General features: G+C 45.2%; 1 protein-coding gene across 8 annotated transcripts in view; it reads left to right on the top strand.

Annotated features, from left to right (window-relative positions):
- ank1a (ankyrin 1, erythrocytic a) overlaps positions 1 to 23,323 on the top strand; it is a 148,416-nt gene extending 125,093 nt beyond the window's left edge. For 5 of the 8 annotated variants that reach the window (XM_069182229.1, XM_069182227.1, XM_069182240.1 and 2 more), the window contains 6 exons: positions 6,673 to 7,210; positions 7,675 to 7,984; positions 14,044 to 14,127; positions 14,662 to 14,817; positions 16,025 to 16,118; positions 18,881 to 23,323. In XM_069182229.1, the coding sequence (XP_069038330.1) occupies positions 6,673 to 7,210; positions 7,675 to 7,984; positions 14,044 to 14,127; positions 14,662 to 14,817; positions 16,025 to 16,096 (1,160 nt within the window). In that variant the 3' untranslated portion in view covers positions 16,097 to 16,118; positions 18,881 to 23,323. The remainder of the gene's footprint in view (positions 1 to 6,672; positions 7,211 to 7,674; positions 7,985 to 14,043; positions 14,128 to 14,661; positions 14,818 to 16,024; positions 16,119 to 18,880) is intronic. The other 3 variants (XM_069182251.1, XM_069182263.1, XM_069182234.1) reach the window with 3 other exon arrangements.
- Positions 23,324 to 26,212: the final 2,889 nt, after the last annotated feature.

Here is a 26,212-nt window from a genome sequence, read left to right as displayed (position 1 = left end):
TCTTTACTGATGTGTAGCTGTGAACTGGCTTCCCCAAAGGGCTTGGTATTTACCATACCTTTGTGACTAATAGGAGCCCTTGTCACTTCTCTGCGTTGTTAAATTAGGCAATTAGGGAACGGGGAGAGTTTCCTCTTCCTCTCATTGTCCCTTTGTTCTGGTTCTTCTCTCCTTTGGGAGGAATGTGTGCCCAGTGTAAATGCACCGCAAGAGACCTCTAACATTAGAATGGAGCCCTTTCCCTCCCGTTCCCTTAAGCCAGCACAAGATCTACAAGCTTCAAGGTGAATACCCAGACACAAAATGGAAAAAAAGGATGTATCTCTGTATTCTTAAATCATGTCAAACAAAACCCAACCTTTGCTGCCTAGAAATGTATACAGATTTTCTGTTTCCACATCTGCCTTATGGTTACAATCCTCGAGTGAGCAGTATATATATTGCGTCCTATGTTCATGGGATAAATTGTAAAGTTATTTGTGCCATAATGAAAGTGTCTGGAGCACTGTCAAATTTTATAATACTATTATAATGGGAAGGTCTGATATTTGTATGAAGAACTCCTCTGATCGGATCCATGTTTAGAAAGGAACACTCTGCTATAAGTTTCTCAGCATTTGCATTTGAGTTTACACCCTACACAAACTCTGCTCTGAGACTAGAAGCGTGACATCCCTGCCCACTGGCTAAAAAAAAAAAGCATCATGTTTAAATTGTAACCTTATTTTTTTTTCTTGATTTGTCATCTGTAAAGGTAGGAAATAAAAAAGAATATTAGTGCTGAAATTTCTGTTTATAATTTAACAGTACCTAAAGGGATAGCTCGTCGACTCTACGGTACGTTCTGTCACAAAGATCTGTATGAAGTCGTTTTCTTTTTCATAAGCAGAACACTTATTTAAACTGTGCTGTCAATGAAGAATGAGCCTTTGCAGGGACAGATCTGTATTAAAAGTCTAATGGCGCTGTTACACCACAGATACTGCAGGTGGCACTTAAGTATTGTGCTTGTAAAAACTAGATGCTGCAGTGCTACAGTATAACCATAACTTTGTGTTTACAATGCTCTGCAGGTACATCTGTTCTAAGAGTGCTGTGAAAGTATATCTGTGATGACCACCTTCTCAGGAAACAAAGTAATATCCTCATTATATCATTAATATAACTTAAAAAACACAATAATTCAAAAAGGCATAGGCTTCAGCTTTACTTCTTGTCCTAAGGACATACACAGTACAATATGCCATTACATGCACCTGTTTAAAGGTCTGTGCCAAGGAGACATGCCTGCTGATGAGAACATTACTTTTCCTGGGAAGACATTCAGTTATTTGACTTTATGTTAGCAACGTTTATGTATCAAATGAATTGATCTTGTTAATGTGTATAACAGCTCCCTGCACTGTCTGACTAGGGTGGCAGATATTAACCTGCAGAGTAAAGCTTTCCTGGTCATGTCTGAGTTCAAGCCTCACTGCAGGGAACACACGGACAATCTATTTGCACGACTCTTGCCAATTTAATACTAAACAGATGTAATGATTAGTAAGGATGTGCTCCTTCATCCTTGAAGCACACTTGAAGATTGCCTGTATGGTGGCCTTGTGTTGTTTCCATGGCCTGTGTTCCTGGAGTAATCTGTGCAATGGGACACGGGTATCTGCCTTGATCTACTGGGAATGGGCAGTCCAGGCGGAAATGTCCAGTCTCGAGCACACTGTAACAGTCCACGTTTCTGACCCACGTATTAGTGCCTGCACTCCTGTACATGGTCTGTGATATAACAGCACATTCTGATACTTTCAACTGCCGGATGGTTTAAGACCTTGACGGTTCGGTAGGTCTGGCTGGGGTTTAAGAAAAAAAAGCCTAGAAAAAATCCACAAATCCAGGGTGCAGGATGCAGGGTTGAGAAGGGTGATTTGTTTCACTTACTGTGTTTTTAAGTAGCGAGTTTTTACTGCACCTGCCTGAAAGCGTCTTTCAGAGACCTTTTTTAGTGTAATGAATTCTGATTTTCAAACGCTGGTGAACTTCATTGGAATGTTTTAATTACAAGTACAAGGGAAATCAGATTGTGTGCTTTTGTGGTAAGAGGCTTGAGTAAACCAGTAATCCCCGTTAATCCAGAAACATGTCCCAGCATGCGGTGTCTGGAAGTCGTGTAAAAACGCTGTCTCTCCCCTGGGAGCTATTGTGCCTTTTTCCTCTGACTCTGTCCCCTCTTTGTGTTTCTCTGAACATGTCATCTTCTGGAGACTGCCCAGCTGCCCTGTCTTCCTCTCACCTCTCTCCTCTGACCTCTGACCTCATGTTGGCCTCATGTTGACCTCTGGCTCTATCATCCTTTTTCTAGTCGTGCATAATCCACTGTGCCCACCTCAACAATGCCCCCCCCCCAAGGGGTCCTTACCTGCCACTTGGTTATATTTAGGTGTCCTCTGCATGTGCCTGACCAGATCCCACTGTTTCTCCCTTTGCTTTGTCTCAAAACAAGGGGCAGGACTGTATCAAAGTCTGATGTAGTGAACTAACAATGTGTTTGTGCATGGCATGACTATTTCTCTTCTGTGTCTCTTTTTCTCTCTTTCTCTCCTATTGGGCGGTGTGCTTCAGAGGTGGTTTATGGACTGGTGTACTGTTTTTTTCACTTGGTTTACTTTTTTGTTTTTTTCTGTCTTCTAATTTCTTTTCTGCAGTGGTGTTACCAGTGGTCCTTGTAGCCTAGTTTGCAGTGTGTCTGTGGTGTTTTGTCTGTCTCTCTCCCTGTGTGGTGTTTAGTGGCTCTGGCATTGTTTTATATGTGGGTGATGATCAAAGTCACTCAGTACCATTTCTGTCCCATTTCCTCCCATCCTTCTCTCACAGTGACTGTGTGTATGTGTGTCTCTGTGTACATCTTCTAAGTTGGGCATTGCAGTCATGCTTCTTTTCCATCAACTCAACATGCTCACGTTTTTGTTCTTCCTCCCTTTATTTTGAATTTTAAGTATTTCTCAAATACAACACTCTTTCTAAAAGCTGAGTATAGCCCTGCCTTCACCCAGTCACTTGTTCATTATTAGCAAGCAACCAGGATCAATAAGAGCTTTTGCTGTCCAAAAGCAGGGCTTATGAAACAATTGACATTTTCACCTATTTCCTGAATGTTAATCAACATATCAATAGACATTTAGTCTTTACAGCATATTTCTGTAGCGAGCACATACTAGCATAGCAATCCACTAGATGCAGGCTGGACCTTTAAGCTTACATCTGTAATTATACTGATTGATATGTGCAGGGAAGAATTAACTGAGGACCAGCTGCCCATTGCAGTACAAGTACTGGGCACTAGGAGGTTGCACAGCACAGACACCCAGTGAATGAAGAAATCATTCCAGGTTATCCTCAAACCATCACCCAGACAGGCCCCTCCACAATCTTTGGTCTTTTGCCCTTCTCCCGGGACACTTTTAGAGGACTCGTCACCTCAGTGGTGATGAGTGTGGGGGGGGGCAGTGTGGTTAAAGAGCCCAGCTGGTTGGGTGTCATGAATACCTCCTGCACACTCAGCATTCCCACAACCCAGCTCAAAGTCACCCCTTCCTCACACTACACACACTTTCTAACTGCTGCTCGTTGAGAACCTGGCCAGCTCTGTAGAAATCTATTTCAGCTGCTCCGACGAGAGGCAATATTCAGCACATTTTCACATTTTATAAACTGACAATCTGCCATCGCTCTGTCTTCTTTTTCTTTCAGTCTGAATTCACTGACTTGATTGATTCAATACGAAGAGAACAGAATTCTGGACAGCTTTCTCATCCCTCTTTCCTCCCATGCTGATCCATGCGTTTAGCATTTAAAAATGTCTAACTTCCATGTCTAGCAGATTGATGCTGAGTATACACACACATCAAAATCTCCATCAGACCTCCCCCCTCTGTTTTGTCAGTGTGTGGGAAAGTGGAGAATTGTAACAGTTGGATCGGGCTGATACGTGGGTTAACTGTGACTGGAAGGGGTTTGGCTTCATCTGTGGGTCATTTAACAGTGAGTCCTTCAATCTTCAAGACTGTTCCTCAGTTTAAATGCTGCTATGTGTTCATCTCATTTTAGTGTGCGTCCAGGTAACTCTTGTCAGTGCAGTACAAAACAAAAAAATCAAGCCCTTCAAATTGATAATAAAGGTAGGACTCCCTGGCCCTCAATGCTATTCTCTTTGCACTGTCTCCATTGCTGAGGAGGTGGCAGCTCCAGACCTGGGTCTCAGTGTGGGACACAGTGCCCCCTACAGGACTGAGACAGTCAGTGCTCTCCAGTGTCCCATGCCAGGTGTCCTCTTAGCAAGGCATTCTTACAGTGCTGTGCACCACTACTCGTCTCGCTGTCATGACACAACCTATCCACCTCTATGAAAGGGGCATTGGGCAGCATTGTAGGACATTCCACCAGCGTGAACAAAAGAGCCAAACGGTTATCAGGGTGTATGTGATGTTCATTGAGCATGACCAGACAAGAACAGTATATTTTGGTGTTGTTGGGATTAGAAACTTTCAGATTCTATTGCTCTCATTCTGTCCACTGAGGGAAGTTTGAGTCTGTCTCACTCTGTTAGCAGGAAGGCAAGATGTTAAAGAATCCGAGGCTTACAGACTTGTTTTTTGTTGGTGTCATGAAATTATACTTCCTGAGGCAGCTTTTTCATACAGGAAAGACCAATTAAATGTGGTGATTTGACATGCAGGAAGATGTTGATGTTCTGCTGAAGAGGAGGATGACAGACAATCTTCCAGCCAGAGCCCTGTTTTCATGAAAAAACATGTCCTGCCATTCCTACCTCACTGCTTCACTCTCACCCAGCACTCTACTCACCCAGATCATTTCATTGCTGAAGGGCCAAAATGATGATTCACAGAAAGGTCGTTTAATTGCCTGTGTGTGAATCACTTCACATGTCCAGTGAGGTAGAATGGTGTGGGCTCCCATCCCCCCCCCCCACACACACACACACCTGTGTCTGTACCCAGTCCACACACACACACAGACACCTGTGTCTGTAACCATTCCACACACACACACACACACACACACCTGTGTCTGTACCTATTCCACACACACACACCCACACACACACACACAGACAGACAGACACCTGTGTCTGTACCCATTCCACACACACACACACACACAGACACCTGTGTCTGTACCCAGTCCACACACACACACCTGTGTCTGTACCCATTCCACACACACACACACACCTGTGTCTGTACCCATTCCACACACACACACACCTGTGTCTGTACCTATTCCACACACACACACCTGTGTCTGTACCTATTCCACACACACACACACACACCTGTGTCTGTACCTATTCCACACACACACACACACACAGACACCTTTGTCTGTACCCAGTCCACACACACAGACACCTGTGTCTGTACCCATTCCACACACACACACACACACACACCTGTTTCTGTACCTATTCCACACACACACACACACACACACACACACACACACACACACACACACACACACACACACACACACACCTGTGTCTGTACCCATTCCACACACACGCAGACCTGTTGATACTCACCCCCTCAGGATCAATATTGGTGATTTTGTACTGCGGTATAAATTCAGCTCCATATTTTACCCTGGCTAGAAACTTTGGACAGTAGGAAGAAAATTGTTTTTGTCCATATTTACAGTATGTTGTCTCTTTTGTCCCTTAAATGTTTTCCTGGTTGATTAAATTGGAAAGCATGTTGTTGTTATGATGATGATGATGAAGATGCTGCCCTGAAACAGAAAGGTTTTTCTCTGATTTCTCATTCTGGGTTGTTTATTGTCAGTACTGAAAACACAAAGAGTGTGGCTGCAGAAAAGCTGTTATTGCCTGAGTGGTTTCCAGATTTGATCAACCTCTGGGAATCACAGGAAGGCAAATCCCCAGCTGTATTGTTCCGCTACAGTCTTGTGATGCCTTACAACCTGCTGTTTCCTTCAATTAGTCCTAGTGGGTCTACCAGGTGAACTTTAACCACACCTTCTGGCCGTCCTCTTGACAGAAGAAAGAGAAGAAAAGGCGTCGATTTCAGAAACAAGAGATGCTGATTTGAGAAATGAAGCGGTTTGAAATCCTATACAAGGAGAGCAGTGACTCTGGTGCTCTCTTCAAAGCAGGGTCTGGCATGGGGAGCCTCTGCCGGGAAACTTGAATTAACGTTTAAGGAGAGCAGTGACACTGGTGCTCTCTTCACAGCGGGGTTTGGGGAGCCCAGGCGGGGGCACTGTGCTGAGCATGGCTCTCTGCGTCCCGGCGCGCGTGTGAGCGGGGGTGTGTGTGCCAGCTGACGCTTCCTGCCTTCTCCACGACTAATGCCTGTCCCTCTCTCTGCAGGTGGCTGCCCACACAGGAGAAAGGCCTCCCTCCAGGTTCACCTAGTCTGTTTCCTTTGCAGCGTCTGGCTGTGTGGCTGCTGCTGGCTGCTGCTTATGCTTGTGGGCCGCAACCCTCCCCCCTCCCCCGCTGCCCCCCACCCCGTCCCCTTTGCTCTCCCAGCAGCGCCGGCGACGGCAGAGCTCCCCAGGGCTGGGTGCTGCAGGCTGCAGTGAGAGCCGAGGGTGAGAGGGGCCCGTGTCAGTGTGCCTCTCTCTCTCTCGCTCTAGGTTACTCCCTGGTGCAGGACGAGCTCCTCTCGCCCACCTCCATGCAATACATCCTGCCGTCCCCGCTGAGCACCGAGCCATACTGGCAGGAAATGTCCAGCCTGGAGTGTGCGCCCATCGCCACCACAGAGGAGGACACGCTGATGGAGATGTCGGAGGTGCAGGTGTGGCCCTCAGGGGCCAGCCCGTCCCTGGTGCCTGTGGAGGACTCCTCCTTGGAGTGCAGTAACGCAGACGACTCGGACGCAGCCCTGGAGGGTCGGGGGGGCCTGGGCATGAGCGGGGGCGGGCTGAGCGGCTCGATGGACCTCGTGGAGGATGAGGCAGGGGATTCGGATGCAGCCAGTGTCAACGGGCTGGACCGAGGTCAGAGGTCAGAGGTCACAAGGGCAGAGGCGCTGGGCAGTACAGAAGGAGGAGGAGGAGGAGGGCTCAGCTCAGAGGAAGGGATTTCTCTCATTTCAGGACAGCAACGGGTCTATGCCCGTCTCAGCGAATCACCCGGATTGAGCCATGTTGCGGAGCGGAATGGAGACAGGTGAGTGAGCGCTGACAGCTCGGCCTGTCACGTCCACCCAGTGACCTTCTCCTGCAGTGCACTGTCCGATGTCATGTCATGCTAGAGTTGATTAACACGAGGTTTTAATTGGGTACTTCTGATTGACTATTCAATCTAGCTACAATTTCCACATTCTTATCAACTTTTAAATTCTAATGTACCATGGTACCTTCTTTGCAAAAGCTTGTTATTAAAGCCCAAAGAGAAGAGGAATTGCATTAAATAATTTTATAAAGTCTTCCGTCTTCTTTCTCTCTTTTAACGTCAATAAGTTCCTATTGGGCTTTTTTTTATTTGCAACTCTCACTCTTTTTTAACATCTCACCTTGTGTATCTCACTTCCACTGTATATGTGCAATCTCATGTTCCCTCTCTCCCTCTCTCTCACCTCTTCTTTCTCCGCCTCCCCCCACCCCTTCTGTCTTGGTCTGTCTTGCCTGCAGGTCAGGGGGTGGCTCGTTCCTGTCCTATTTGCAGGAGCAGTCAGGGTCCACCTGGCAGAGCCCCCCAGAGTCGTCCCAGAGCTGGGTCAGCCAGCAGAAGCATTCAGTGGTGTCAGCAGTACAAAGCAGCGACCTCAGCCAATCGCGCATCTCCCAGGAGTCCCTGCTGCAGCCAGTGCGTGACACGGGGCACTCCGAGATCCTGCGGGGGCACTTCCTGGGCACGCAGCCCTTTGAGAAAGGAGTGGGCTTTCAGCAGAAGAGCCAAGAGCTACGGGCATGGGCAGAGGATAGACTGCGATCTGGGCAGGTCAGCATTACAGTGACATTATAGGGGCACAGAGATCCAAGGAACATGCCATCCACATTGGCATAAGAGTGCCAGGGATGGCATGGTGTCACAGGTGGTGAGTTGGTCAGATGGTAACGGAAATGGTCAGCTCATTTAGAGAAAGAGATGGAGTTGTACGGTCGATGCAGGATACAGCATGGCCTTTGGAGAAACCACTTAAGGAGCATCTATGAAGAATAGTGAACTAACAGGTGAATGAGCATGATGAACCAAATGCCCTTCACCTACACATGATATCTCTCATGTAAAGACGGGGTATTTAGCCTGATATACTTCAAATCAAGACCTCTGCAGTACTCTGATACATCCAGCTCTTTCATTTTTATGTTGATCCTGGTAATTGCCAATTAAAAATTAAGTTGCTGACTGATGCAAAATTCTGCATTGGAGAGGATTGAAAGGGTCACAGGTTGAATATCCCATTGTTATGGTACAGTAATACCCAGCACAGCGGTTAATACTGTACAGCCCTCTCCTGCTTATTTTATGCAGTCTAACTGTTGTGAGGGATATAGATGATTGTATGACATTCGTCCAGCAATGACAAAAACAGGTTGTCTCAATTACGAAGAACCCTGGGGGGAAGATTGAAGCACAGCAGTTGCTGTAGTAAGGAGGTGAGTGAACATGCAGGCCTGCAGCATGTGGTATTGAGTTTTGCAATTGGAAACAGGGGTGTTCTTGCCGTGCTCTGGAGTGCAAAGTGAATGGGCACCTGCTGCATTACACACTGCTTTCCTAAGAGGGCCAAGGCAGATTAATATAGAACTAACTTTCCAGTCCTCTGGAGAAAGTGTATAGACACCCCTGATCTGATTGAGAAGTTAAGTAAGGAACAGGAGCTCAGAGTTAGCAAAAGGCCAAGCTAAGACAACAGCACAGGATCTCCCCTGTTTTTGTTGGGTCACAAATCCCTGGAATTCTGCTCTTTCCCAGCTAATTGCAAAGGCAGAGGGTTTGGAAAGGAAACAGAGGGGTAGTTAAAACACCACACTCGCTCACACATTTACACGACCGAAGAAGGACACAGACTCGGATAGCTTTTCCAAATATAGCCTGTGCCACTGTCACAGTCACCCTATACTTGGCACTGTGGGTCTCTCTGGGTTGTTGCAGCTACTGTACCAGGAGCAGAGCAGTAGTCAGCCCACATAGAGTATATGGGCCTTATTCTTTGTTGAAGGGCAGGTCAGACTCTCTCTCAGTAATTTCCTCGGGGGTTTCCAAATGGTTGTATCCTTTCACCCTTATGGTAGAGATGCTCAAAACTCAAATGATTTAAACAGCCCTCACTTTCTGCATCCTCACAAAAGCATTGAGGAGCAAAATTACTATTTTCAATATAACTATATTAAATATAGAGATGATTTGGCCTTGCAAAAAGATATTGAAGCACCTGAACTAAAACATTGTGAAACAGTTAAGTAAAACAAAGAAACAAAGACATAAGACATGTTCCTCTTCTGTAGGAAGGAGTGGAGTAATACCATTCTTAAAGAAGTATTTTTAACAGTACACTGCTATAATGTCAGTATAATCTGAAAGTAAAAATTAAACAGATCGAATTTCTCATTTTTCAATGTATCAGATACTGAAATGCTAAACTATTTTTATTTTCTTATTACTGTTTTATTCATTGGCGCAACGTAGAAAGCTTTGCAAATTCCACCTTGACAGCAATAAGACGTGACAATGGGGTTAAATAATCGTAATTCTCTTAAAGGTGCCAGTAACCTGAGCTTGTTTTCCTCCTCTCTGATACTGCGGTGTCCTGGACTTGCAGGAGATGAGAGCGCTGGGGAGATCAGTTTTCCTGTGGTCAGCACATTGCTGGGCAGGGAAGGAGAATGCTCCAGGCAGAGAGGACCAGGGCTAAAAGAACTTTGTTTGTTCTCCTGGAGCCTAAGATAAGAACACACACCTGACAGAATGACAATGTAGTACTGCGGGGCCTGTGATTTATTATTAAATGTGCTCTGCGTGTGGACAGCTACAGTACATGCCAGGTCAATAATTTTACCCTCTCAAGTGTCATTAGCACTGAAGGAAGGATATATATTTGGATTGCCTTGTGCCTAACAGAAGGTCAGAGTTGCTAATGTAGGCTGCAGCTCCAGCAGTGATTTTGTTCTCTGCCAGTTGTGCACAACTGTAGACTCCTACTGTTTATGCCCATGACTCCATTTTTCAGCACATGATTGGAACAGCTGAGCTCAGCTGGTCAAGTGTTGACGCTCCCTGCATGCTGTAGCCTGTTATTGTGTTGGTCGTTGAGATATTGGGTTGCGCTGAAGTCTGTGGTTTTTTATGTTGGGTTTAAGGCTCTGTTAAAGCAGAAGGAACGGAACAGTCGCATAGATGGCGCCACCTTTGATTGTGGTTTTTTCAAATTGTGCGGATTGACAATGTACAGATGGCCCAAACATGTCATCATCTCCTGGGCGGAGCTGTAGCATTCTCAAGATGCGTTCGCAGACACCTGCTGGTTCCCCAGGACTTTGGTGAAAGAGTATTACTGATAGATTTGGTTCCAGAGCTGTAGAAATGAGGTGACAAGGCGCCAGGGCGATACTCAGTTCCACATCCGAAAGGGCACTGTGTTGGGTGCGCTGTGGTCATGCCAGTCAGTGCAGTAATTGAGTTGACGGGGACTAGGAGCAGCTGGAGAGATTGCACACGCCTGAGCCCCTCTGACAGGGGCTGGAGCTGCAGCTGTGTTCCCGCTGTGGGCAGAAATGTTTGCAGGAGGTATTTAAAGCTGACGGATCACATGCACATACGCAGGGGCAGGAGGGTTGTTTTTGGAAGCGAGCTTAGCCAAGGGAGAAGTGGCTGAAGCACCGAGCTCGGACTGCACAAGCCACATTTGGGAGCATGGGCCAGCTAGAGTTACCACACTGCTGAGCGCGACAGCAGACCCCCGACCCAGACCCAGGAGCAGACAGACAGAGAGGAGGGCGCGAGGGGCTGCCGGGTGTCCTGGGTGGCTGGGGAGCATGTGGACTCTGCTGACGGAGCTGCTTTTCAGCCTGGTGCTGCTGGCCTTCTTTGTGATCAGCTGTCAGAACGTGCTGCACATTGTGACGGGCTCTCTGCGCTCTGTGCTCAAGTACGTCCACCAGCAACTGGACCAGGAGCTCGGCGAGAGCGAGGGCGTGCAGGACGACGAGGAGAGCGTTACCACGCGCGTGGTCCGCCGCAGGGTCATCGTCAAGGTAACCAGGCGTAGCTGCTACGGCAGAGACGGGGCTGAGCTGATCTATCCTCATCTCTGGGACTGATTTAGACAGCAGGTTACGGTTTATACAAATACCACATTCTTGCAGTATGAGCTACGGCAGCAGTGACTGATGCAGGCCTATGTTGGTGAAATCATTGTGATCAGTTTGGAGGACAGTCGGGATTTCTGAGGACATGACAATAATACAGCCTGACTACTGTGAGGCACACTGCCTCACTCCTGAATCAGTCATTATGTGTGGCCCAGTCCCATGTTCTGCAAGTAGAAACTCCTGCAGGCTACAGATCTGGCTGACATAGGCACCCTGCACATTCAGGATCTTCAGGATTCAGTATTGGGATGGTGATGTTAAGGAGGGGGATGATTTTGGGAACTGAAGGAGGACATGACAATAGTTCACTTAAACACTTCCCTTCAGCTTTATAAAATACCACCCTGACTACAGCTTCCTGTCATGCTGAAGCCCAGCTTCTGTCATTGCTGAAAACAGTCTTTTTATCCTTTCCTTTCTACTAGACTTTTGTTAAGCAGTTTAGGACAGGCATCATCAAACATTAATGGTGTGATATGAAAAAAGAAAAGCAAGAGAACTCTAAACATTGCAGCATTGGTACGTGAGTTTACAGCTTTAGATGTTTGTGTTTTATTGGGCTGTGGAGTTTCCTGGCATTAACCCTCAGAAGGACAAAGGTGAGACCTCAGGTGTCTCCCTCTGGGTGTTGTCCCAGATGAGGCACCTATACAACAACAGGAGAGCTCAGAATCTGTAAAGAGCAAAGAATGATGCCGCAGTTGTGAAACATGTTGTGGTCTGTGAATTGTTATTACTGTACATCGATGATAAACCCAACCACCTGGCTGTGTATACCAGCATATTGTCCGATGTGAGAGAGGTGGAACCTTCAGTCAGATATTTGTGCTCCGATGTCTGAGTAATTTGAGTCCAGTGGATTGAAATGCTACTGTGTGTGGAGAACAGGGAAGTGGTCTAATGAAGACAGTTTGTAGAGAAAGGACCTGCATGCGGACATCTCATTCTGTCAAGAGAGAGCAGGTGGGGCATTAGAGTACATGGGAAAATCTTGGACCCTTTGGGAATCAGCTTTTGTGCATGTGGGTTTGGTTTTTGTTTTGCTTGTGGAACTCTCTGCCAGACCATGGTTAGCGACATAACTGAGCTTTCGGAAGACACGCAGAGGAGCGATTGAGCCAGGACGTCTAGGAAGGTGGCTGGCAGGGAGTGCTCTGTGGAAAGAGGGCATGCTAATTCACAGACAGACAGGAGGATGTCCTATTTATACATCAGTGCTGGAAGTACAGAGATCAGCTGTGCTGGATTAAGACTCCGTTCTCACAGCAAAGCCCTGATAAACCACCCCTGCCTGCTTGCAAGTTTTCTGTAGCCCTTTTCTAATAGCAGCCAGGATAGTAGCGCAGCTCCTGATGGGTATTTTTGCTGTCTTGTTTTTCTTTCTCACCAATTGCTGTTGACTCCAAATTACTGAGGGTGAGCTCCAGGGTCCTGTTGAGAGTGTCCGATGTCACTCACGTTATGCATTACAGCCTTCTCTTTTCCAGTAAGAAATTTCACTCTCAGTAATTTCAACAGTAATAGAAGAGTGATTGGCTTTATTGACTCGGGATGACTTCATTGATTAGTTGCTATTCTGAAGGCAGGCAAGGAAAGGATGCTCCGCTCTGGGCGGAATGCTGTCCTCTGCTTGGCACTGGAATCTTCCATACTTCCATACTCACAGTTCTTAATTCCTGTAATTCCTATATTGGTATGCCTCTCTGCTGATCTGTAGATCAAGGAAATATTTTTTTTTCATGTGATAGCTTCCTTTCACTGCCAGAGATACTCAGTACTAGTCCTACCTAGCCCAAGTATAAGTCAACTGGTGAGCATCACCTATGATCTGGAAATGTGTTATTTTTTTTACTGTTTTGAGATTTGCTGTTGTGTCGCTTGTGGGGTTCAGTACTATTTCCACAGACTCAAGCATTAACTTGGTTAAACACTCACAAACGTTGTGTGTTGTATTACGTTCTTCTTTATTTGTGTGAGATTGTGTGACAAATTGTCTCAGTAGCTTTATTATAATCATTAACACTGTTTTATCATCTGCAAACTCTTGTTAGCTGTGTGTATGTATATATACTACAACACATATATGTGTTCTTTCCTCATTCTTACATTTTGACCAAGGTTTAGCCTAATAATTGCCGATCACAACTTTTCTTTGTGAACGGCAATAAAAAACACTAACTCCTGCTCAAACAGACGTGAGTACCAAGATTTGCACAAACAGCAGATTGAAGTGTTAAACACAGCTGTATTGGGTATAGTGCAGATTTACTAATGGACTGTTTAGGGAAATATTACACAGTCTGAGGATGTAGTAGTTTGAGGATCAAGAGGAACAAGGCAGTTTAATTTGCATTGTCAGACTCATTTTCCTGTTTCAGAAGTGTGTGCGAACAGTTTGTTGTCGATGTGGGTCTGAGTGCTGGGGTCTCCCTCAGTGTGGTGTGTGCAGTTTGTGCTGGTTGGTGGGATGGTTCTCAAGAGGTTAATATTGTGACATTTCACTTGATAAAGGTTGCTATTATATTGGTTACTAGTCCTGCAGTGCCACATGTTTGAGACTGTCATTGTGACTCTGCCTATATGCGGTGTGTGAGCTTGTCACTGTGCAGGGCGATTGTGGGATTGTGCGAGGTTCAGACTGCTCCTGTACAGTGTGTGAGCTTGTGACTGTCTCCTGTGCTTCAGGGCGATGAGGTAGAGGACATTCCAGGAGAGCAGGTGAGCGAGGAGCAGTTCACCGATGAGCATGGCAACATCATCACCAAGAAGGTGAGTAACACGATGTCACTCTAACTCATGGGCAAATAATAATCATATACCTAAAGTACACAAGCCTTACTTTGAATATAAGACTTTCTTACATTACAGAAGTCTTGTTGGCAGTCTGTATGCTAAGTCTTTAAAAACAGGCAATATAAAAGCAATAAAAGCAATATAAAATATATTTACAATAAGTCGTTAGATAAGTCATTATAATACATATAAAATGTATTATAATTAGTCATGTATAGGAAGTTGTATGTTCTCCAAGGCTACCTAGTGCACAAACTGCTAGTGTGACTTCTGTAATATAAGTGTTTTTAATTTTCAATATTTACCATGTGCTCAGAAGGAGGGCGTTTTTCATTATTTTCACATGTAGATAGTGCCTGGTTTTTGGTTTTGTGTGTGTCCTGAAGCTGAATTCATGCTCGTTTGAGGACCCAGTGCAGGCTGCCGTTAACACTCAGGGTCATGGGTATTGCTCTCCTGGTCCGTGCTGGATCCAGGGCCCTAACGTCCTGTCCCGCGTTGACTCCCCAGATAGTGCGGAAGGTGGTGCGCCGGATGAAGGACTCGGGGGAGGGCGAGGCGCAGGAGGTGAGCGTGGAGGGGTCCCTGCAGGAGCCCGAGGAGCTGGAGGCTGAGGCTGAGCAGTTCATGAACTATGCCATCCTGGGGCGAGAGAGCAGCAACAAGGTAGGGATGAGGCCCTGTGCCAGGCTCCGGTGTGCTGTACAGCCCTGGAACAGGCTGTTTGCACTGAACTCTACTACACCATACTGTAGTGTCCTGCTGATGGACTGTACTACACCATACTCTAGTGTCCTGCTGATGGACTGTACTACACCATACTCTAGTGTTCTGCTGATGGACTGGACTACACCATACTGTAGTGTCCTGCTGATGGACTGTACCACATCATACTCTAGTGTCCTGCTGATGGACTGTACTACACCATACTCTAGTGTCCTGCTGATGGACTGTACCACATCATACTCTAGTGTTCTGCTGATGGACTGTACTACACCATACTGTAGTGTCCTGCTGATGGACTGTACTACATCATACTCTAGTGTCCTGCTGATGGACTGTACTACACCATACTCTAGTGTCCTGCTGATGGACTGTACTACACCATACTCTAGTGTCCTGCTGATGGACTGTACCACATCATACTGTAGTGTCCTGCTGATGGACTATACTACACCATACTGTAGTGTCCTGCTAATGGACTGTACTACACCATACTCTAGTGTCCTGCTGATGGACTGTACTACACCATACTGTAGTGTCCTGCTGATGGACTGTACTACACCATACTCTAGTGTCCTGCTGATGGACTGTACCACATCATACTGTAGAGTCCTGTACTGCACTACACTTGACTGTGCTGTAGGTTACTGAGGTACAGTACTACATTTTAAACTGTTCTATACTTCAGTGGAGTGTAGAGAGTCCTTTTTCCTGCTCTGTAATGGACTGGACTGTAGTAGACTGGACTCTAATTGATCTTACCAGCCTGGACAAAACTGTAGGGCCCTGCAGCGAACTGTGTTGTACAGTCTTGTCCTGTTCTTGTATTGTGCAGCAGTTGGGCTTAAGTGTTCTGTATTTTACAGCATTGCCTTGAATCTCTGACCTGTGCCTGTCGCTCCTGTGATTACACAGCGCTCCACCTCCAATTCATGTCTAACCCCTTGCGGCTTTTCAGGAGTGTCACGTGGCAAGAATTGCCGGGGACCGCTGTCTGCGCTTTTTGTCTCTTGTTGGATTTCTGATTTTCCATTTTTCCCTGTTTCTCCATTCTTCTGTTTGTCTCCTTCTTCTCCTGTCTGTCTCTGCTGCTGCCCATTCATCTCCCTCTCCCACCCCCCCCCCCCACCACCTCCATCCGTGCCTGTAGTCAGAGATTATGGATGTGAAGAAGGGTGCTCAGATTGTGAAGCGTGCCAGTCTGAGGAGGGTAAAGCAGTGAGATGCCCTGACTTACAGACCAGGTACCTACCACTCTGCATCCTCTCCGTACCATTCCTCCAGTTGGAGTGTACTTTGAAAGAGATTTCCAGTCTAAAAGCTACAATTAAGGGGCGTGAGGTCTTATAGATCACATCAGCCATTCCATTACTGCATACTCGATACCTGTATTTATCCTGACCAGAAGCAATAGACCATTCTGTACCTGAATGTGAGAGTGAATAAAAAGACCTACTGTGCCCAAATCATTTTGCTATAAAGTAAAGCAGTTCAGCACGACCTCTTTCCCCCCGTATAAGACAAATTAAATAATTGTCAGCACTTTTTTTTTGTTGCCTTCGGCAATACGAAAACCCAAGCAAGAGCAGGCAAGCAGAGTAGACAATACCCCAAGACCACAAACAGGGGCAAGAGTTTTGGAGCAAGAGGTGAGATAAGAACAGAAGAAGGTGTTAAAAAACAAAAGGAGGCCCTCTGGCCCATCTAGGTAATTGATCTCATCCAGCTGTTTCGTGAGAGATGCCAGATACCATCATAATGGCGGGGTAGCTTGTTCCATAATCCCACAACCCTCCGTCAAAGCAGTTCTTCCTGTTCTCTGCTTACAATGCACATTCGTGTACAGCAGCGGGTGGGGGAATGAAGGGTGAAGCACACTGTACTCCCCCTGTCAGCTGTCTGAAGGAGGACCATCACAAGTGAAATCGAGTCAAAGGAAGAACAGGAATGGGTTATTAGCTTGAGGATAGTATGCACCAGTGGGAGTGAGCTGGAGCTGTGTCAGGCTGCACTTGGTTGGGGACGAGAGATGGGGCTCAGATGAAGGGGACTGGGCTCCGGTGGTGACCAGTTCCAGCCCGCTCCTCCAAGGGAGTCACCACTGGCTCCACTGATCCCTTGGTAGCAATTCCTACATTACGGATCCCACTAGAGCAGCAGGGAGGAGCAGTGGGGGCAGGGCTCTGGACTTGTTGCTGGAAGGTTGTGGGGTCAAATCTCAGGTGAGACACTACTGTTACAAGGTATTGCACCCAACTTGCTTCAGTTAAATCACAAGATGTATAAATGGGAGGAGATATACAGTACGTTGCTTTGGATAAAAAACAAATAAATTAGTAATTCATTAGAAGTCTTCTATCCAGCTAACAAAGGAAGTGAGATAACTATAACGGAGAGTCTGGTGAACTATCTGGTTCTCTTGCATAGAGAAGACCAAATATGTGTTAACAGGAATGAGTCGGAGAGCCCTTTTTCGGTTGGGGAGCTCACGAAATTACTACATTCCAGCAAGTATTCCGTGTGCAAGCCAGACATTAATAATGCTCTGTGACGAAGCAATACATACTGTAAAGTCCATCATGTATATAACGAGAACTTGCAAGATTTATTGCAAACGATTTGGGTTATAGTGATAAATCAGTGATAAATAAGTGTTGTGATAGAAATGAAATCACAAGACAGTTTTGATAAAGAATTAATCTTTGCTGAGTTATCTTAGCTGGAATGGGGGATCAGAGAGCAACAGACATACTACGATGTCTACTCATTAATACAATAATGAAGCTCTCTTCCTTTGCAACCAAATAGCAGCACTCCATTCTTACTCAAGCCAGCACAGAACATCACACCTACTTTTTCTTGAATTCTTTTTGTGTTGCATGCTTTCTGTTCATTTTTATGGGGACCTAATCTACTGCAATTGAGTCTAATTTCAAATGAGCTTGCACTGTATTTTTTGCTTTGTGTGGTCGTAGACTTTTTTTGTGCTCAAATCTGGTGAATTACACATACTTTGTGTTATGCAAGATTTTTACATTTATCATGACTTTCTAAAAGAACGTATAAAATCTAAACGCAGGTGTCATCAAGTTAGCAATCATGACCGAAGGCTCCTGGGCAGTGGAACAGTAAACTGCTTCTCCGGCTGTATTTTTGTATTCTTCCCATTGCTGACACCAAGGAAAATGCATCTCTTATTTATTGGGTTTTAATTTACATGTCATACAGTAATATTTTATGGCACTGGATAGCAATCCTTTATGGCACATGGCCATGAATACCTTTATACCTTTATGGTATGGCACATTGAAAAAAATCTAATTGGGTTTCTGCATTGAAAAGGAAAACATGGCCAGCCCAATTGGAATAATCAAAGCTTCTCCTTTGAGCACTGTGTATGGCATGTGACTTGACAGACACTCCAGGCACACTGGGAGATCTTTGCTCCCTCCTCCTATACTGATGAGGGGGAATGGCAGACTGTATAGGTTCTGGAAAGGTAACCCAATCTGGACAGGGCCTCTCGGACTCATTCCTGCATAACACAAGATATACTAGTCCAGTGGTCTTCTGGTTTCTATATATATTCCTCTACTGAACTGGCTCTCTTCTTACTCTCGTATGCTTTCTTCTACTTGAGAACCTAGTTTGGAATTTTGATTCCTAGCAGCTGCCCAGTCGGTAACAACCCCTGAGCAGGGTGCTCCAGCCCTGGGCCCACAGAGCCCCAGTTTATCAATTAATTACTTGCTTAATTCATAAATGGCTTCATCTACTCTTCCTAATATTTAAATAACAGGTGACATGAGGTGATGTATAAGAATAAGCACATTGGGGCTCTCTGTGACCGGGGTTGGACACCCCTGCAATAGGGTATATGGGTCTGTATGTGCGTGTGTATTATCTTAATGAAATCACCTTGCTGCACAGTCTAGACCCACTGCACAGAAGAAACAAAAACTGGAAATTCAGGCAAAGTGATTCTCTTCTTTCTTCTCTCTTTTAGGATCTCACATCTACACCCAGACCATCACACACAGAGTCATGACATGGGACATGAAGAACACCACCACAGAAATGGAGAAATCAAGATAACAGTGACACAAACTGAAACTAACATGATGAACAGCAGCAACAGCAAAAGATGATGGAGGAGAAAAACATACAATGGGATTCTAACTGTAGTTTTGTTACGTTTTTTTTAAACTAGGCTAGAGGCATGATTTCTTAAAAAAAAAAATCAAAAAACAAAAGAGAGCTTCCTGTAATCTGTATCAGCATGACTGACTGCCAAAGCATGATCTGTTACTACCCTAATGACCGAGGGTGAGGGGACTGGGAAGGAGGGGTTGTGGGGGTGTGCAGGAGATTTGGGGGAGGAGTAATGGAGTTAGGGCCCTTTGAAACGAGGAGGGGGAGACTTTCAGACGATTGCATAATAAAGCAATCAGACGCCCCTATAGCAGGGCACTCCGAGTCTCGGCCCAGCAGTGCCCACACTGTTGCTTGCGTGTACTTTGTCCCCCTGTTTCAGCTTACTGTGTTTCCCAGCCAGCGCTCTTAAGAGAAAAGACCATTCTTGTACAAAATATATGCACTATATTATATGTGAATGTGTGTGTGTGTGTAACATTCTGCTCTGATGCTGCTGGCTTGGTATTATATTTTTTTTCAGTTGTTGTTTTGTGTTTTATCTTTTTCCTCTGTTCTGGTATGAGAATTTGTGTCGGGCTTGTGTTACTGTTTTGTGTTACCTCCTCCTTTACCGTCGGACACTATTGGGTTATTGAAGTGCTCACCGGTCGGGGTACGGAGCCCTTTACGCTGGTCGCCACATGCTTTCTGAGGATACGGGCCGTATGTTTCCAATATCTTCCCAGCTCGCAGTCGGGAGCTGCTCTGCTGAGCCAGGAGGACAGCTGCCTCTCTGTGCGTGCCAGCCGACACCCCCTCACCCCAGACACAGGTCGGCGGGACCTGACAACAGTTCCCAGAGACCCAGTCGACTGGAGGCTTGAACTGTTGGCCCGAATTCGGTGCACAACTCCCCCTTCTAGGCTCTGGACAGCAGGGTGATGCTGGTGCTTCATTCCCCTTGGCAACCACCTGCAAAGGCCAGCTAATTAATGTCTCACTTAGGGGTAGCGGTAGTTCTTAGAGAAGGTCTAAATGAATGGCTGGCTTCACTCCTCATCCTCTGGCTGGATGGGGGCAAGCTCGAAGGAATGTGGCCGCGGATCCGACTGGGAGCAGTTGTGGTTCTCGGTCGTTACCTGAAGAGCAGGGAGGAAGAGCGTCATTCGACCTTCACAGCAGCGAGCCGGACTGGGCCGCCTCCAGCTATCCCTGCTTTAATAGCTGTATCAGAGAGACAGTAGGGGAGTGTCAGCAGGAACCACCGGTGCAGCGGGTGAGGGAGAGGTCTGCTGGGAAGGAGGGCCTAGGCTATCGCCATGGCAACACTCAGCCTGGCATCCTCCACAGCGAAGCTCAAGGGCCATGTGTCAGTCCCTGGCTGTCGTTGTTCCCAGAGCTCCAGTCGTGAAGACAGGTGCAAAATGGTCTAAAAAAAAAATACTCTACAAGTACTCTACACAAGTGGGAAGGTTTGAGCCAGCGCTTGTGTAGGGAGTTCTTCTGCAATGAGAGGGCACAACAGGGGCCATCAGTTCATTTCTTTATGCAAACAGCACCTTCCACCCCGAGGAGCCGAATCTAATTCAAGGCAGTCAACTCTAGGGGGCGGACTTGGAAAAGAAAAGGTGGGAGGTGCGGGGGGGGGCGGGGGGTGCCTTAGGGAGGCGACTCTCAGCGTAGACTCAGGAGTCAGCTGGTAACAGCGAAAGAAAGCAACCAAGCACTGTGATCACTGACTATACTGACCCCTTTACTGTGAATACTCAAGAGGCTGTACCCCCCTCCCTGGGCACACTACAAGAGCCTTGAACCCCCCATCTGTATTTTGTGAGGGAAGGAGGGGGGGCAGGGGATTAAGAGGGACGTGCAAATCTAGCCACCCTCTCTCCCCACGTTCTCTCTTTGGGGTGTCGCACATGTGAGAAGTCAGCCCGGCTCTTTCTGCCACAGCAATAATCTTGGGGGGGGGGTGGAGGAGGGGCGAACCCCAGCACTGCACACATACTTGAGCTTCCATTACCGACGCAGAGTCAGGGCTTCGGTGGAGAAAGACACTGTTCTGATTTTTTTTAATTCCTTTAAGGGGAGCTGAGCCCGCTTGCACAGGCCTGCCTCCTCCTGGGGCCCAGCGCTCCTCTGGTGTACTCCTGAGCAGCGCGGCAGACCCCGGCCTCTCCCGCAGCTGCGTGACATCGTCCCTGCGGGAAGCTGGCAGAGGCCAGTTAGTGATGCAAGGGAGCCAACCAGAAGAACTGAGGTGTGGAAATGACTAGAAATGGACGCTTTGCTTCTTTCTTTTCCTGTTACAGCAAAGTTAAGCTTGCAATACTGTGCTATTAGCAATTCGCATTGTTAGGAGCGTGCAATATCTAAGTATGTCCAATTTCAAAAGTGTGGAGATTTTAAAAAAAATATTTTCTTACGGAAACTCTCTCGGAACTAGTTCAGGTAGAAGTATTTTGGTTCCTGTTGTGTTCGGGGACAAGTGGTCTGATCTGCTCTTTTCAAGCCCTCACATCCTTTACAGTGGTGTCTAACACTTCACAAGCATTGCAATCAGATCTTTTACAAGAGCACTTCCCAATACGCAGGCCACACAGGAGGTGGCTGATTTTTAAGGTGGGGGGGTCTAAGGCACTTGTTTATTTCATTATCTTATACATCTCTTTGAATACTCTTCCCAAAAGCATCCTTTTTTTTTGCAAATCCAAAGCAACAGATTCATCATCTCTGATTAATTCCATAGCTAGGCAAGATGCCGATACAGCAATTTGCAAAAGAATGTGAAAGGTGCACCATGCTAAGAAAGTTTTTTTTTATATCCTAAAAATATTTTGCTGTATGCAAGAATGTAGATTGTAATGGCTGAGTGGCAAATGTTTGTGTTGTTTGAGGAGGTGCTTGTGCACAGAGGAGGGACTGTTGTACCAACACACAATCTTTTTACACCACTGGGCAGTGTGGCACAGCAGATTGAGAAGGGCATGGACAGATGCCACCTCACTGCCATTATCATGAAGTAAAATTGAGAAAGTTGGGTCCAGATGTCTTCTAAATAACCGAATACCAGGGATGCATTGCCCAAGCATGGATGTGTTCACCATTTTTTATTTTCCTTCCACGTATAATATTAGAGCCACAAGCCCAGCTCCTTTTCAACTGGAAAAGTGTTCTAGGAAGCAAGATTGCACTTCCCTGCTCTGAATACGTTTCCCTAACTCTCCACTTGTTTGCTGACACCAAATATATCGAAACGAAGAAGTCATAAACCTCTCCAGTTTCAGGGAAAATCTATTTCAAATTGCCTGACAAAAAATGTGTTCGGCTCCAGTAGATACTTGAAGACTATAACTGAGCATCCTTGAGGGTTGGAGTTTGAGAGCCTTGGGCTACAGTCTGGCCTTCAGCCAATCGCTGACCAGTACCTGGGCTGTAACTGGTCACTTGAAGGCAGTGGGGCATGCTGGGGCGGTTGCCTGGCTTTCTGGTTACCAGTTCTCTCAGCAGGTACGCCATGATGCTGACAACTTCCACCTAGTGTCCATTACTCTTGTACTGGGCAAGCAAAATGTGGATATTTGAGTTCTGCTCTTAAACTGCAGCTATAAGGACAAACTGTTATGTGCTGAAACTGCTTTTCAACACTACAACTAAATTAAAGGAGTGAGAGGGGTTTTGCTTTTACGGTATTGCGTGAGATAGCACAATCTCTTGTTCCTGTTGTTAAGCTGAGCATTTTCGTTATTGCGAAACATCACAGCCCTGAAGCAATGTGTCAGTTTTTGAAAGACGGAAGAAAGGGGTAGAGGGCTCCCGGGATTTTTTTTGTTAATAGAAAGTTCCATCAAAAATAAAAAGTACATGCAAAAATATTAACTGTTGCAAAAACTAGAGAACAATATACTCCTGTAGAATGGTTTAAAGGTATATTAACGCAATAGCATATTACTCTATACTAAGGAATGCATCTGCGCACATGCACAGAAAAAAGTTTTTAATATATATATAAATATATAAAATATATTTAATTAGAATGCCTATGCACTATTACTTGCTATCCAGGACTAGAGTTATGTTATGGCTGTACCTAGCAACTTAGCTATTAAGAGTCTAGGGTCATGAGGAATGCCTGAAACCTATGGAATAGAGGCTTTGTAGGTATTTTAACTTGTTTTAATTTCTTTTTTTATTGTTATGGAAAAAAAAATGAGCCTTTTAATCAGATTCAATCTGAAATGAAGATATGTATAGATACTTTTCCCTGTACACCAGCTAAAATCATTTACAAAAATGAATAAAGAAAGAAACTAACTGTGGTGATTTTTTTTTCTCTATGTATTTCTTAGTGTTGTGGGTCCTGTGTAAGTTTTAGAAAAAAATCCTATATTTGGCTGATAGGCCACTCACTCTTTTGCTGTACAATGACATACATAGTTCATTTAGAACCTTTTTAAAAAATAATAAGTTTCAGTTTCTGTATTGTAAAGCACTGGTGAAGCTGTTTAACAGATTAAGCCTCAATATTCTTGCTGTAAAGCAAAAGGCTTTTGTTAAAAAAAGTTATAGTGATACAGTCCAGAAATATATGATAACCCATGAACGTACATTGGACCTGCCCTATCAGTCTACCGAGAAAAAAGTGATTGAAATGGGTTAATAAAAAACGACTTAACTTTTAACCGGAAAAACAGTAACATCGACTGTGTCCTGTGCTATAGGATCTCAAGTACACTCTTCTCGGAATAAAAGGCTCCTTTTAGAATGATGAAGATTGAGTCAGGAAAGTAAAGGGAGTCTGATCGTACAAAACAAAATACATCACAACAGGGTGGTACATCCACCCCTAAAAATATAAAAGCAGCAATACAGCCTAGACACTAAACCTCCAAAACCCCACAATGTTTTCACTCCAGAGCTCAAGATTTCAAAGTCTTTACAATCTTTACAGGAAAACATCCACTAGGCTGAGCCTCAGCACCCTGTGATACCGATGCCAATCACCCAAACTTAACACTCCTCTACTTCCGAAAAGCATCTGAGGTCATACATTAACCACTTCAGAAACCCAGACGCTCACCAATGAGTGAGCTATTACACACGAGTTACTGCCCACAAAGGAGTGAAGCCTCTGTATATGAGCGGGGCTCAGCTGCACTGCGAGATGAATGAACAACATGCCGCATTCACTCCCCATACTTGTAGCGATGCAAGAAATCACAGCGCAGTTCCATCAAGGTCTGAAATGAGTTCTAATTTGTCATGATAAAGGCCATTTTCCAGAGAATACCAAAGAAAACACACACAAGGTGCCCCCCCCCATGGTGCTCTGAATCCAAGCAGTTTTATAGTTTTATAGGCCCGGTACAGCTCTGATCACACTGTTATTACCGTGATCACTACATGTGCGTTAGAACTATACAAGATACTTCCACACACAGCACAATATCCATTTCTGAGAACATTATTATAATGATTGTAGCATTTCAGTTATTAATGAAACGTCACATACAACAGGTTTCTGTTTAAAATTTACTTGTTTCAGGTCAGATTTCCACCTACTCTAATTAGGCAACTTTCCCTTCTTCAGATAACACCTACCTCACATACCAGGTACCTTAAACCCAACTCCGCCCTCACCTGAAGCTCTGCTGCCTCTTCCTAAAAAAAATGGTGGGTAATTTATTTTTCTCAAGTCTCACAGAAGATGCACACTGTGTGGAAAAACACACAGACACACGAGGCCAAGTGTGAAAAAGATTTGCACACCCTAAAAAGCTGCTTTGATGTTACTAAACCAGCCCACTGGCAGCTGTGGAAAATGGCTTCTGTTAACAACAGCATGAGGGAGACCTTTCTTTTGAAGGTCAGCATTAGATTCTTGTTGAAGTTTCCACAACGTCTACACCACTCAGAGAGCTTATTGAGAAATGCATTTCAAGTCTAGAGAAGACAAGAGGAAACCCCACAGCAGGCCTGTTATACACAGAGTTTTCTCACACACCACGGAGTCTCACAGTTTTATTCAATTACCTCATCTGTATTGGTAATCACATGTAGGACTGGTGTTATTTGTCGCTTGTGTTGGTAACATGATCATTGTATGTTAGGAGATGCTAGGAGTCAAACACCTTGTTAGGGTATATAGTTACATGTCGGACCATTCATCCATTTTCTAACCAATTCATTCAATTCAGGGTCACCTGAGAGAGAACCGGAGCCTATCCTAGCAAGCAACGGGCACAAGGCAGGGTAGACCCTGGACAGGATGCCAGTCCATTGCAGGGCGGACACAGGCATGCACACACTCGCCCCATCGCTGATTTCCCAGGAAACCAATCAAACTATAAGCAAGACAGCAATGCTAACCACTGCACCAGCATGCCGCCCTAGTTACACGTGCAGCAGTTAAATGAAGAATGATACTGCAATGCTACTATGCATCAGTATAAGCTCATTTTTTTTTAACTGTTAACCTGGGAAAGGTTAAAAGAACGGCCTCCGTAGACATTTCAAATGAACTATACCTCTTCAATCTTGAATATCCAAGACTCTGGGGTAATGAGACAAAGTATTCACAATTTTTGCATTAATAAAGGCCATCCAAACCACAACGTCTTCAGGGTAAACAGTTAGACAAGTTGAGATTAACAGGAAGTGCATTTAAGAGAATAGAAGTCTTGTCGGTATACAAAGAGTTGCAGGAGTGTGGAACAGATTATCCAGATGCTTTTGAAATTGAAAATCAACTACTAGCTAGAAGAGCCAAATAGTCTTTTGACTTCATTTTGGCCTTTCTTATTTCTATATGAATTATATTTATCACTTCATTGAATTCGAACGTTTTAGATTTTCCAAGTATTAATGTCTGAATTAACTACAAAAATAATGTGGACATTTCACTGTACTGCTGTCGCTTTAAAACAAAGTTGAGGGTAAACCTCAGGGGACACTGGTCACTGCCTCTTATCAAGTCAAGTGCACTGTCTTTACATCAGCCTTTTGCTAAACAAAGAAAGAAACCTGTAATAAAAAAAAACTATTCTCAAAACCAAAAAGTGGAAATAAAAAAAACTACTTAGCAAAAGAAAAGAGAAATTCCTAACATAAAACACATTCAACTTCTGATCTTTCATGTTTTTTTCTTGCTATCAGTAGGGTCCGTTGTGTCTAATGTGCTATGATCAAGCTGTGAGGGTCTGAG

This window comes from Lepisosteus oculatus, chromosome 2 (genome assembly GCF_040954835.1).
Source record: "Lepisosteus oculatus isolate fLepOcu1 chromosome 2, fLepOcu1.hap2, whole genome shotgun sequence".
In the NCBI taxonomy this organism is placed as follows: Eukaryota; Metazoa; Chordata; class Actinopteri; order Semionotiformes; family Lepisosteidae; genus Lepisosteus; species Lepisosteus oculatus.
This window is presented reverse-complemented; position numbering and strand designations above follow the sequence as displayed.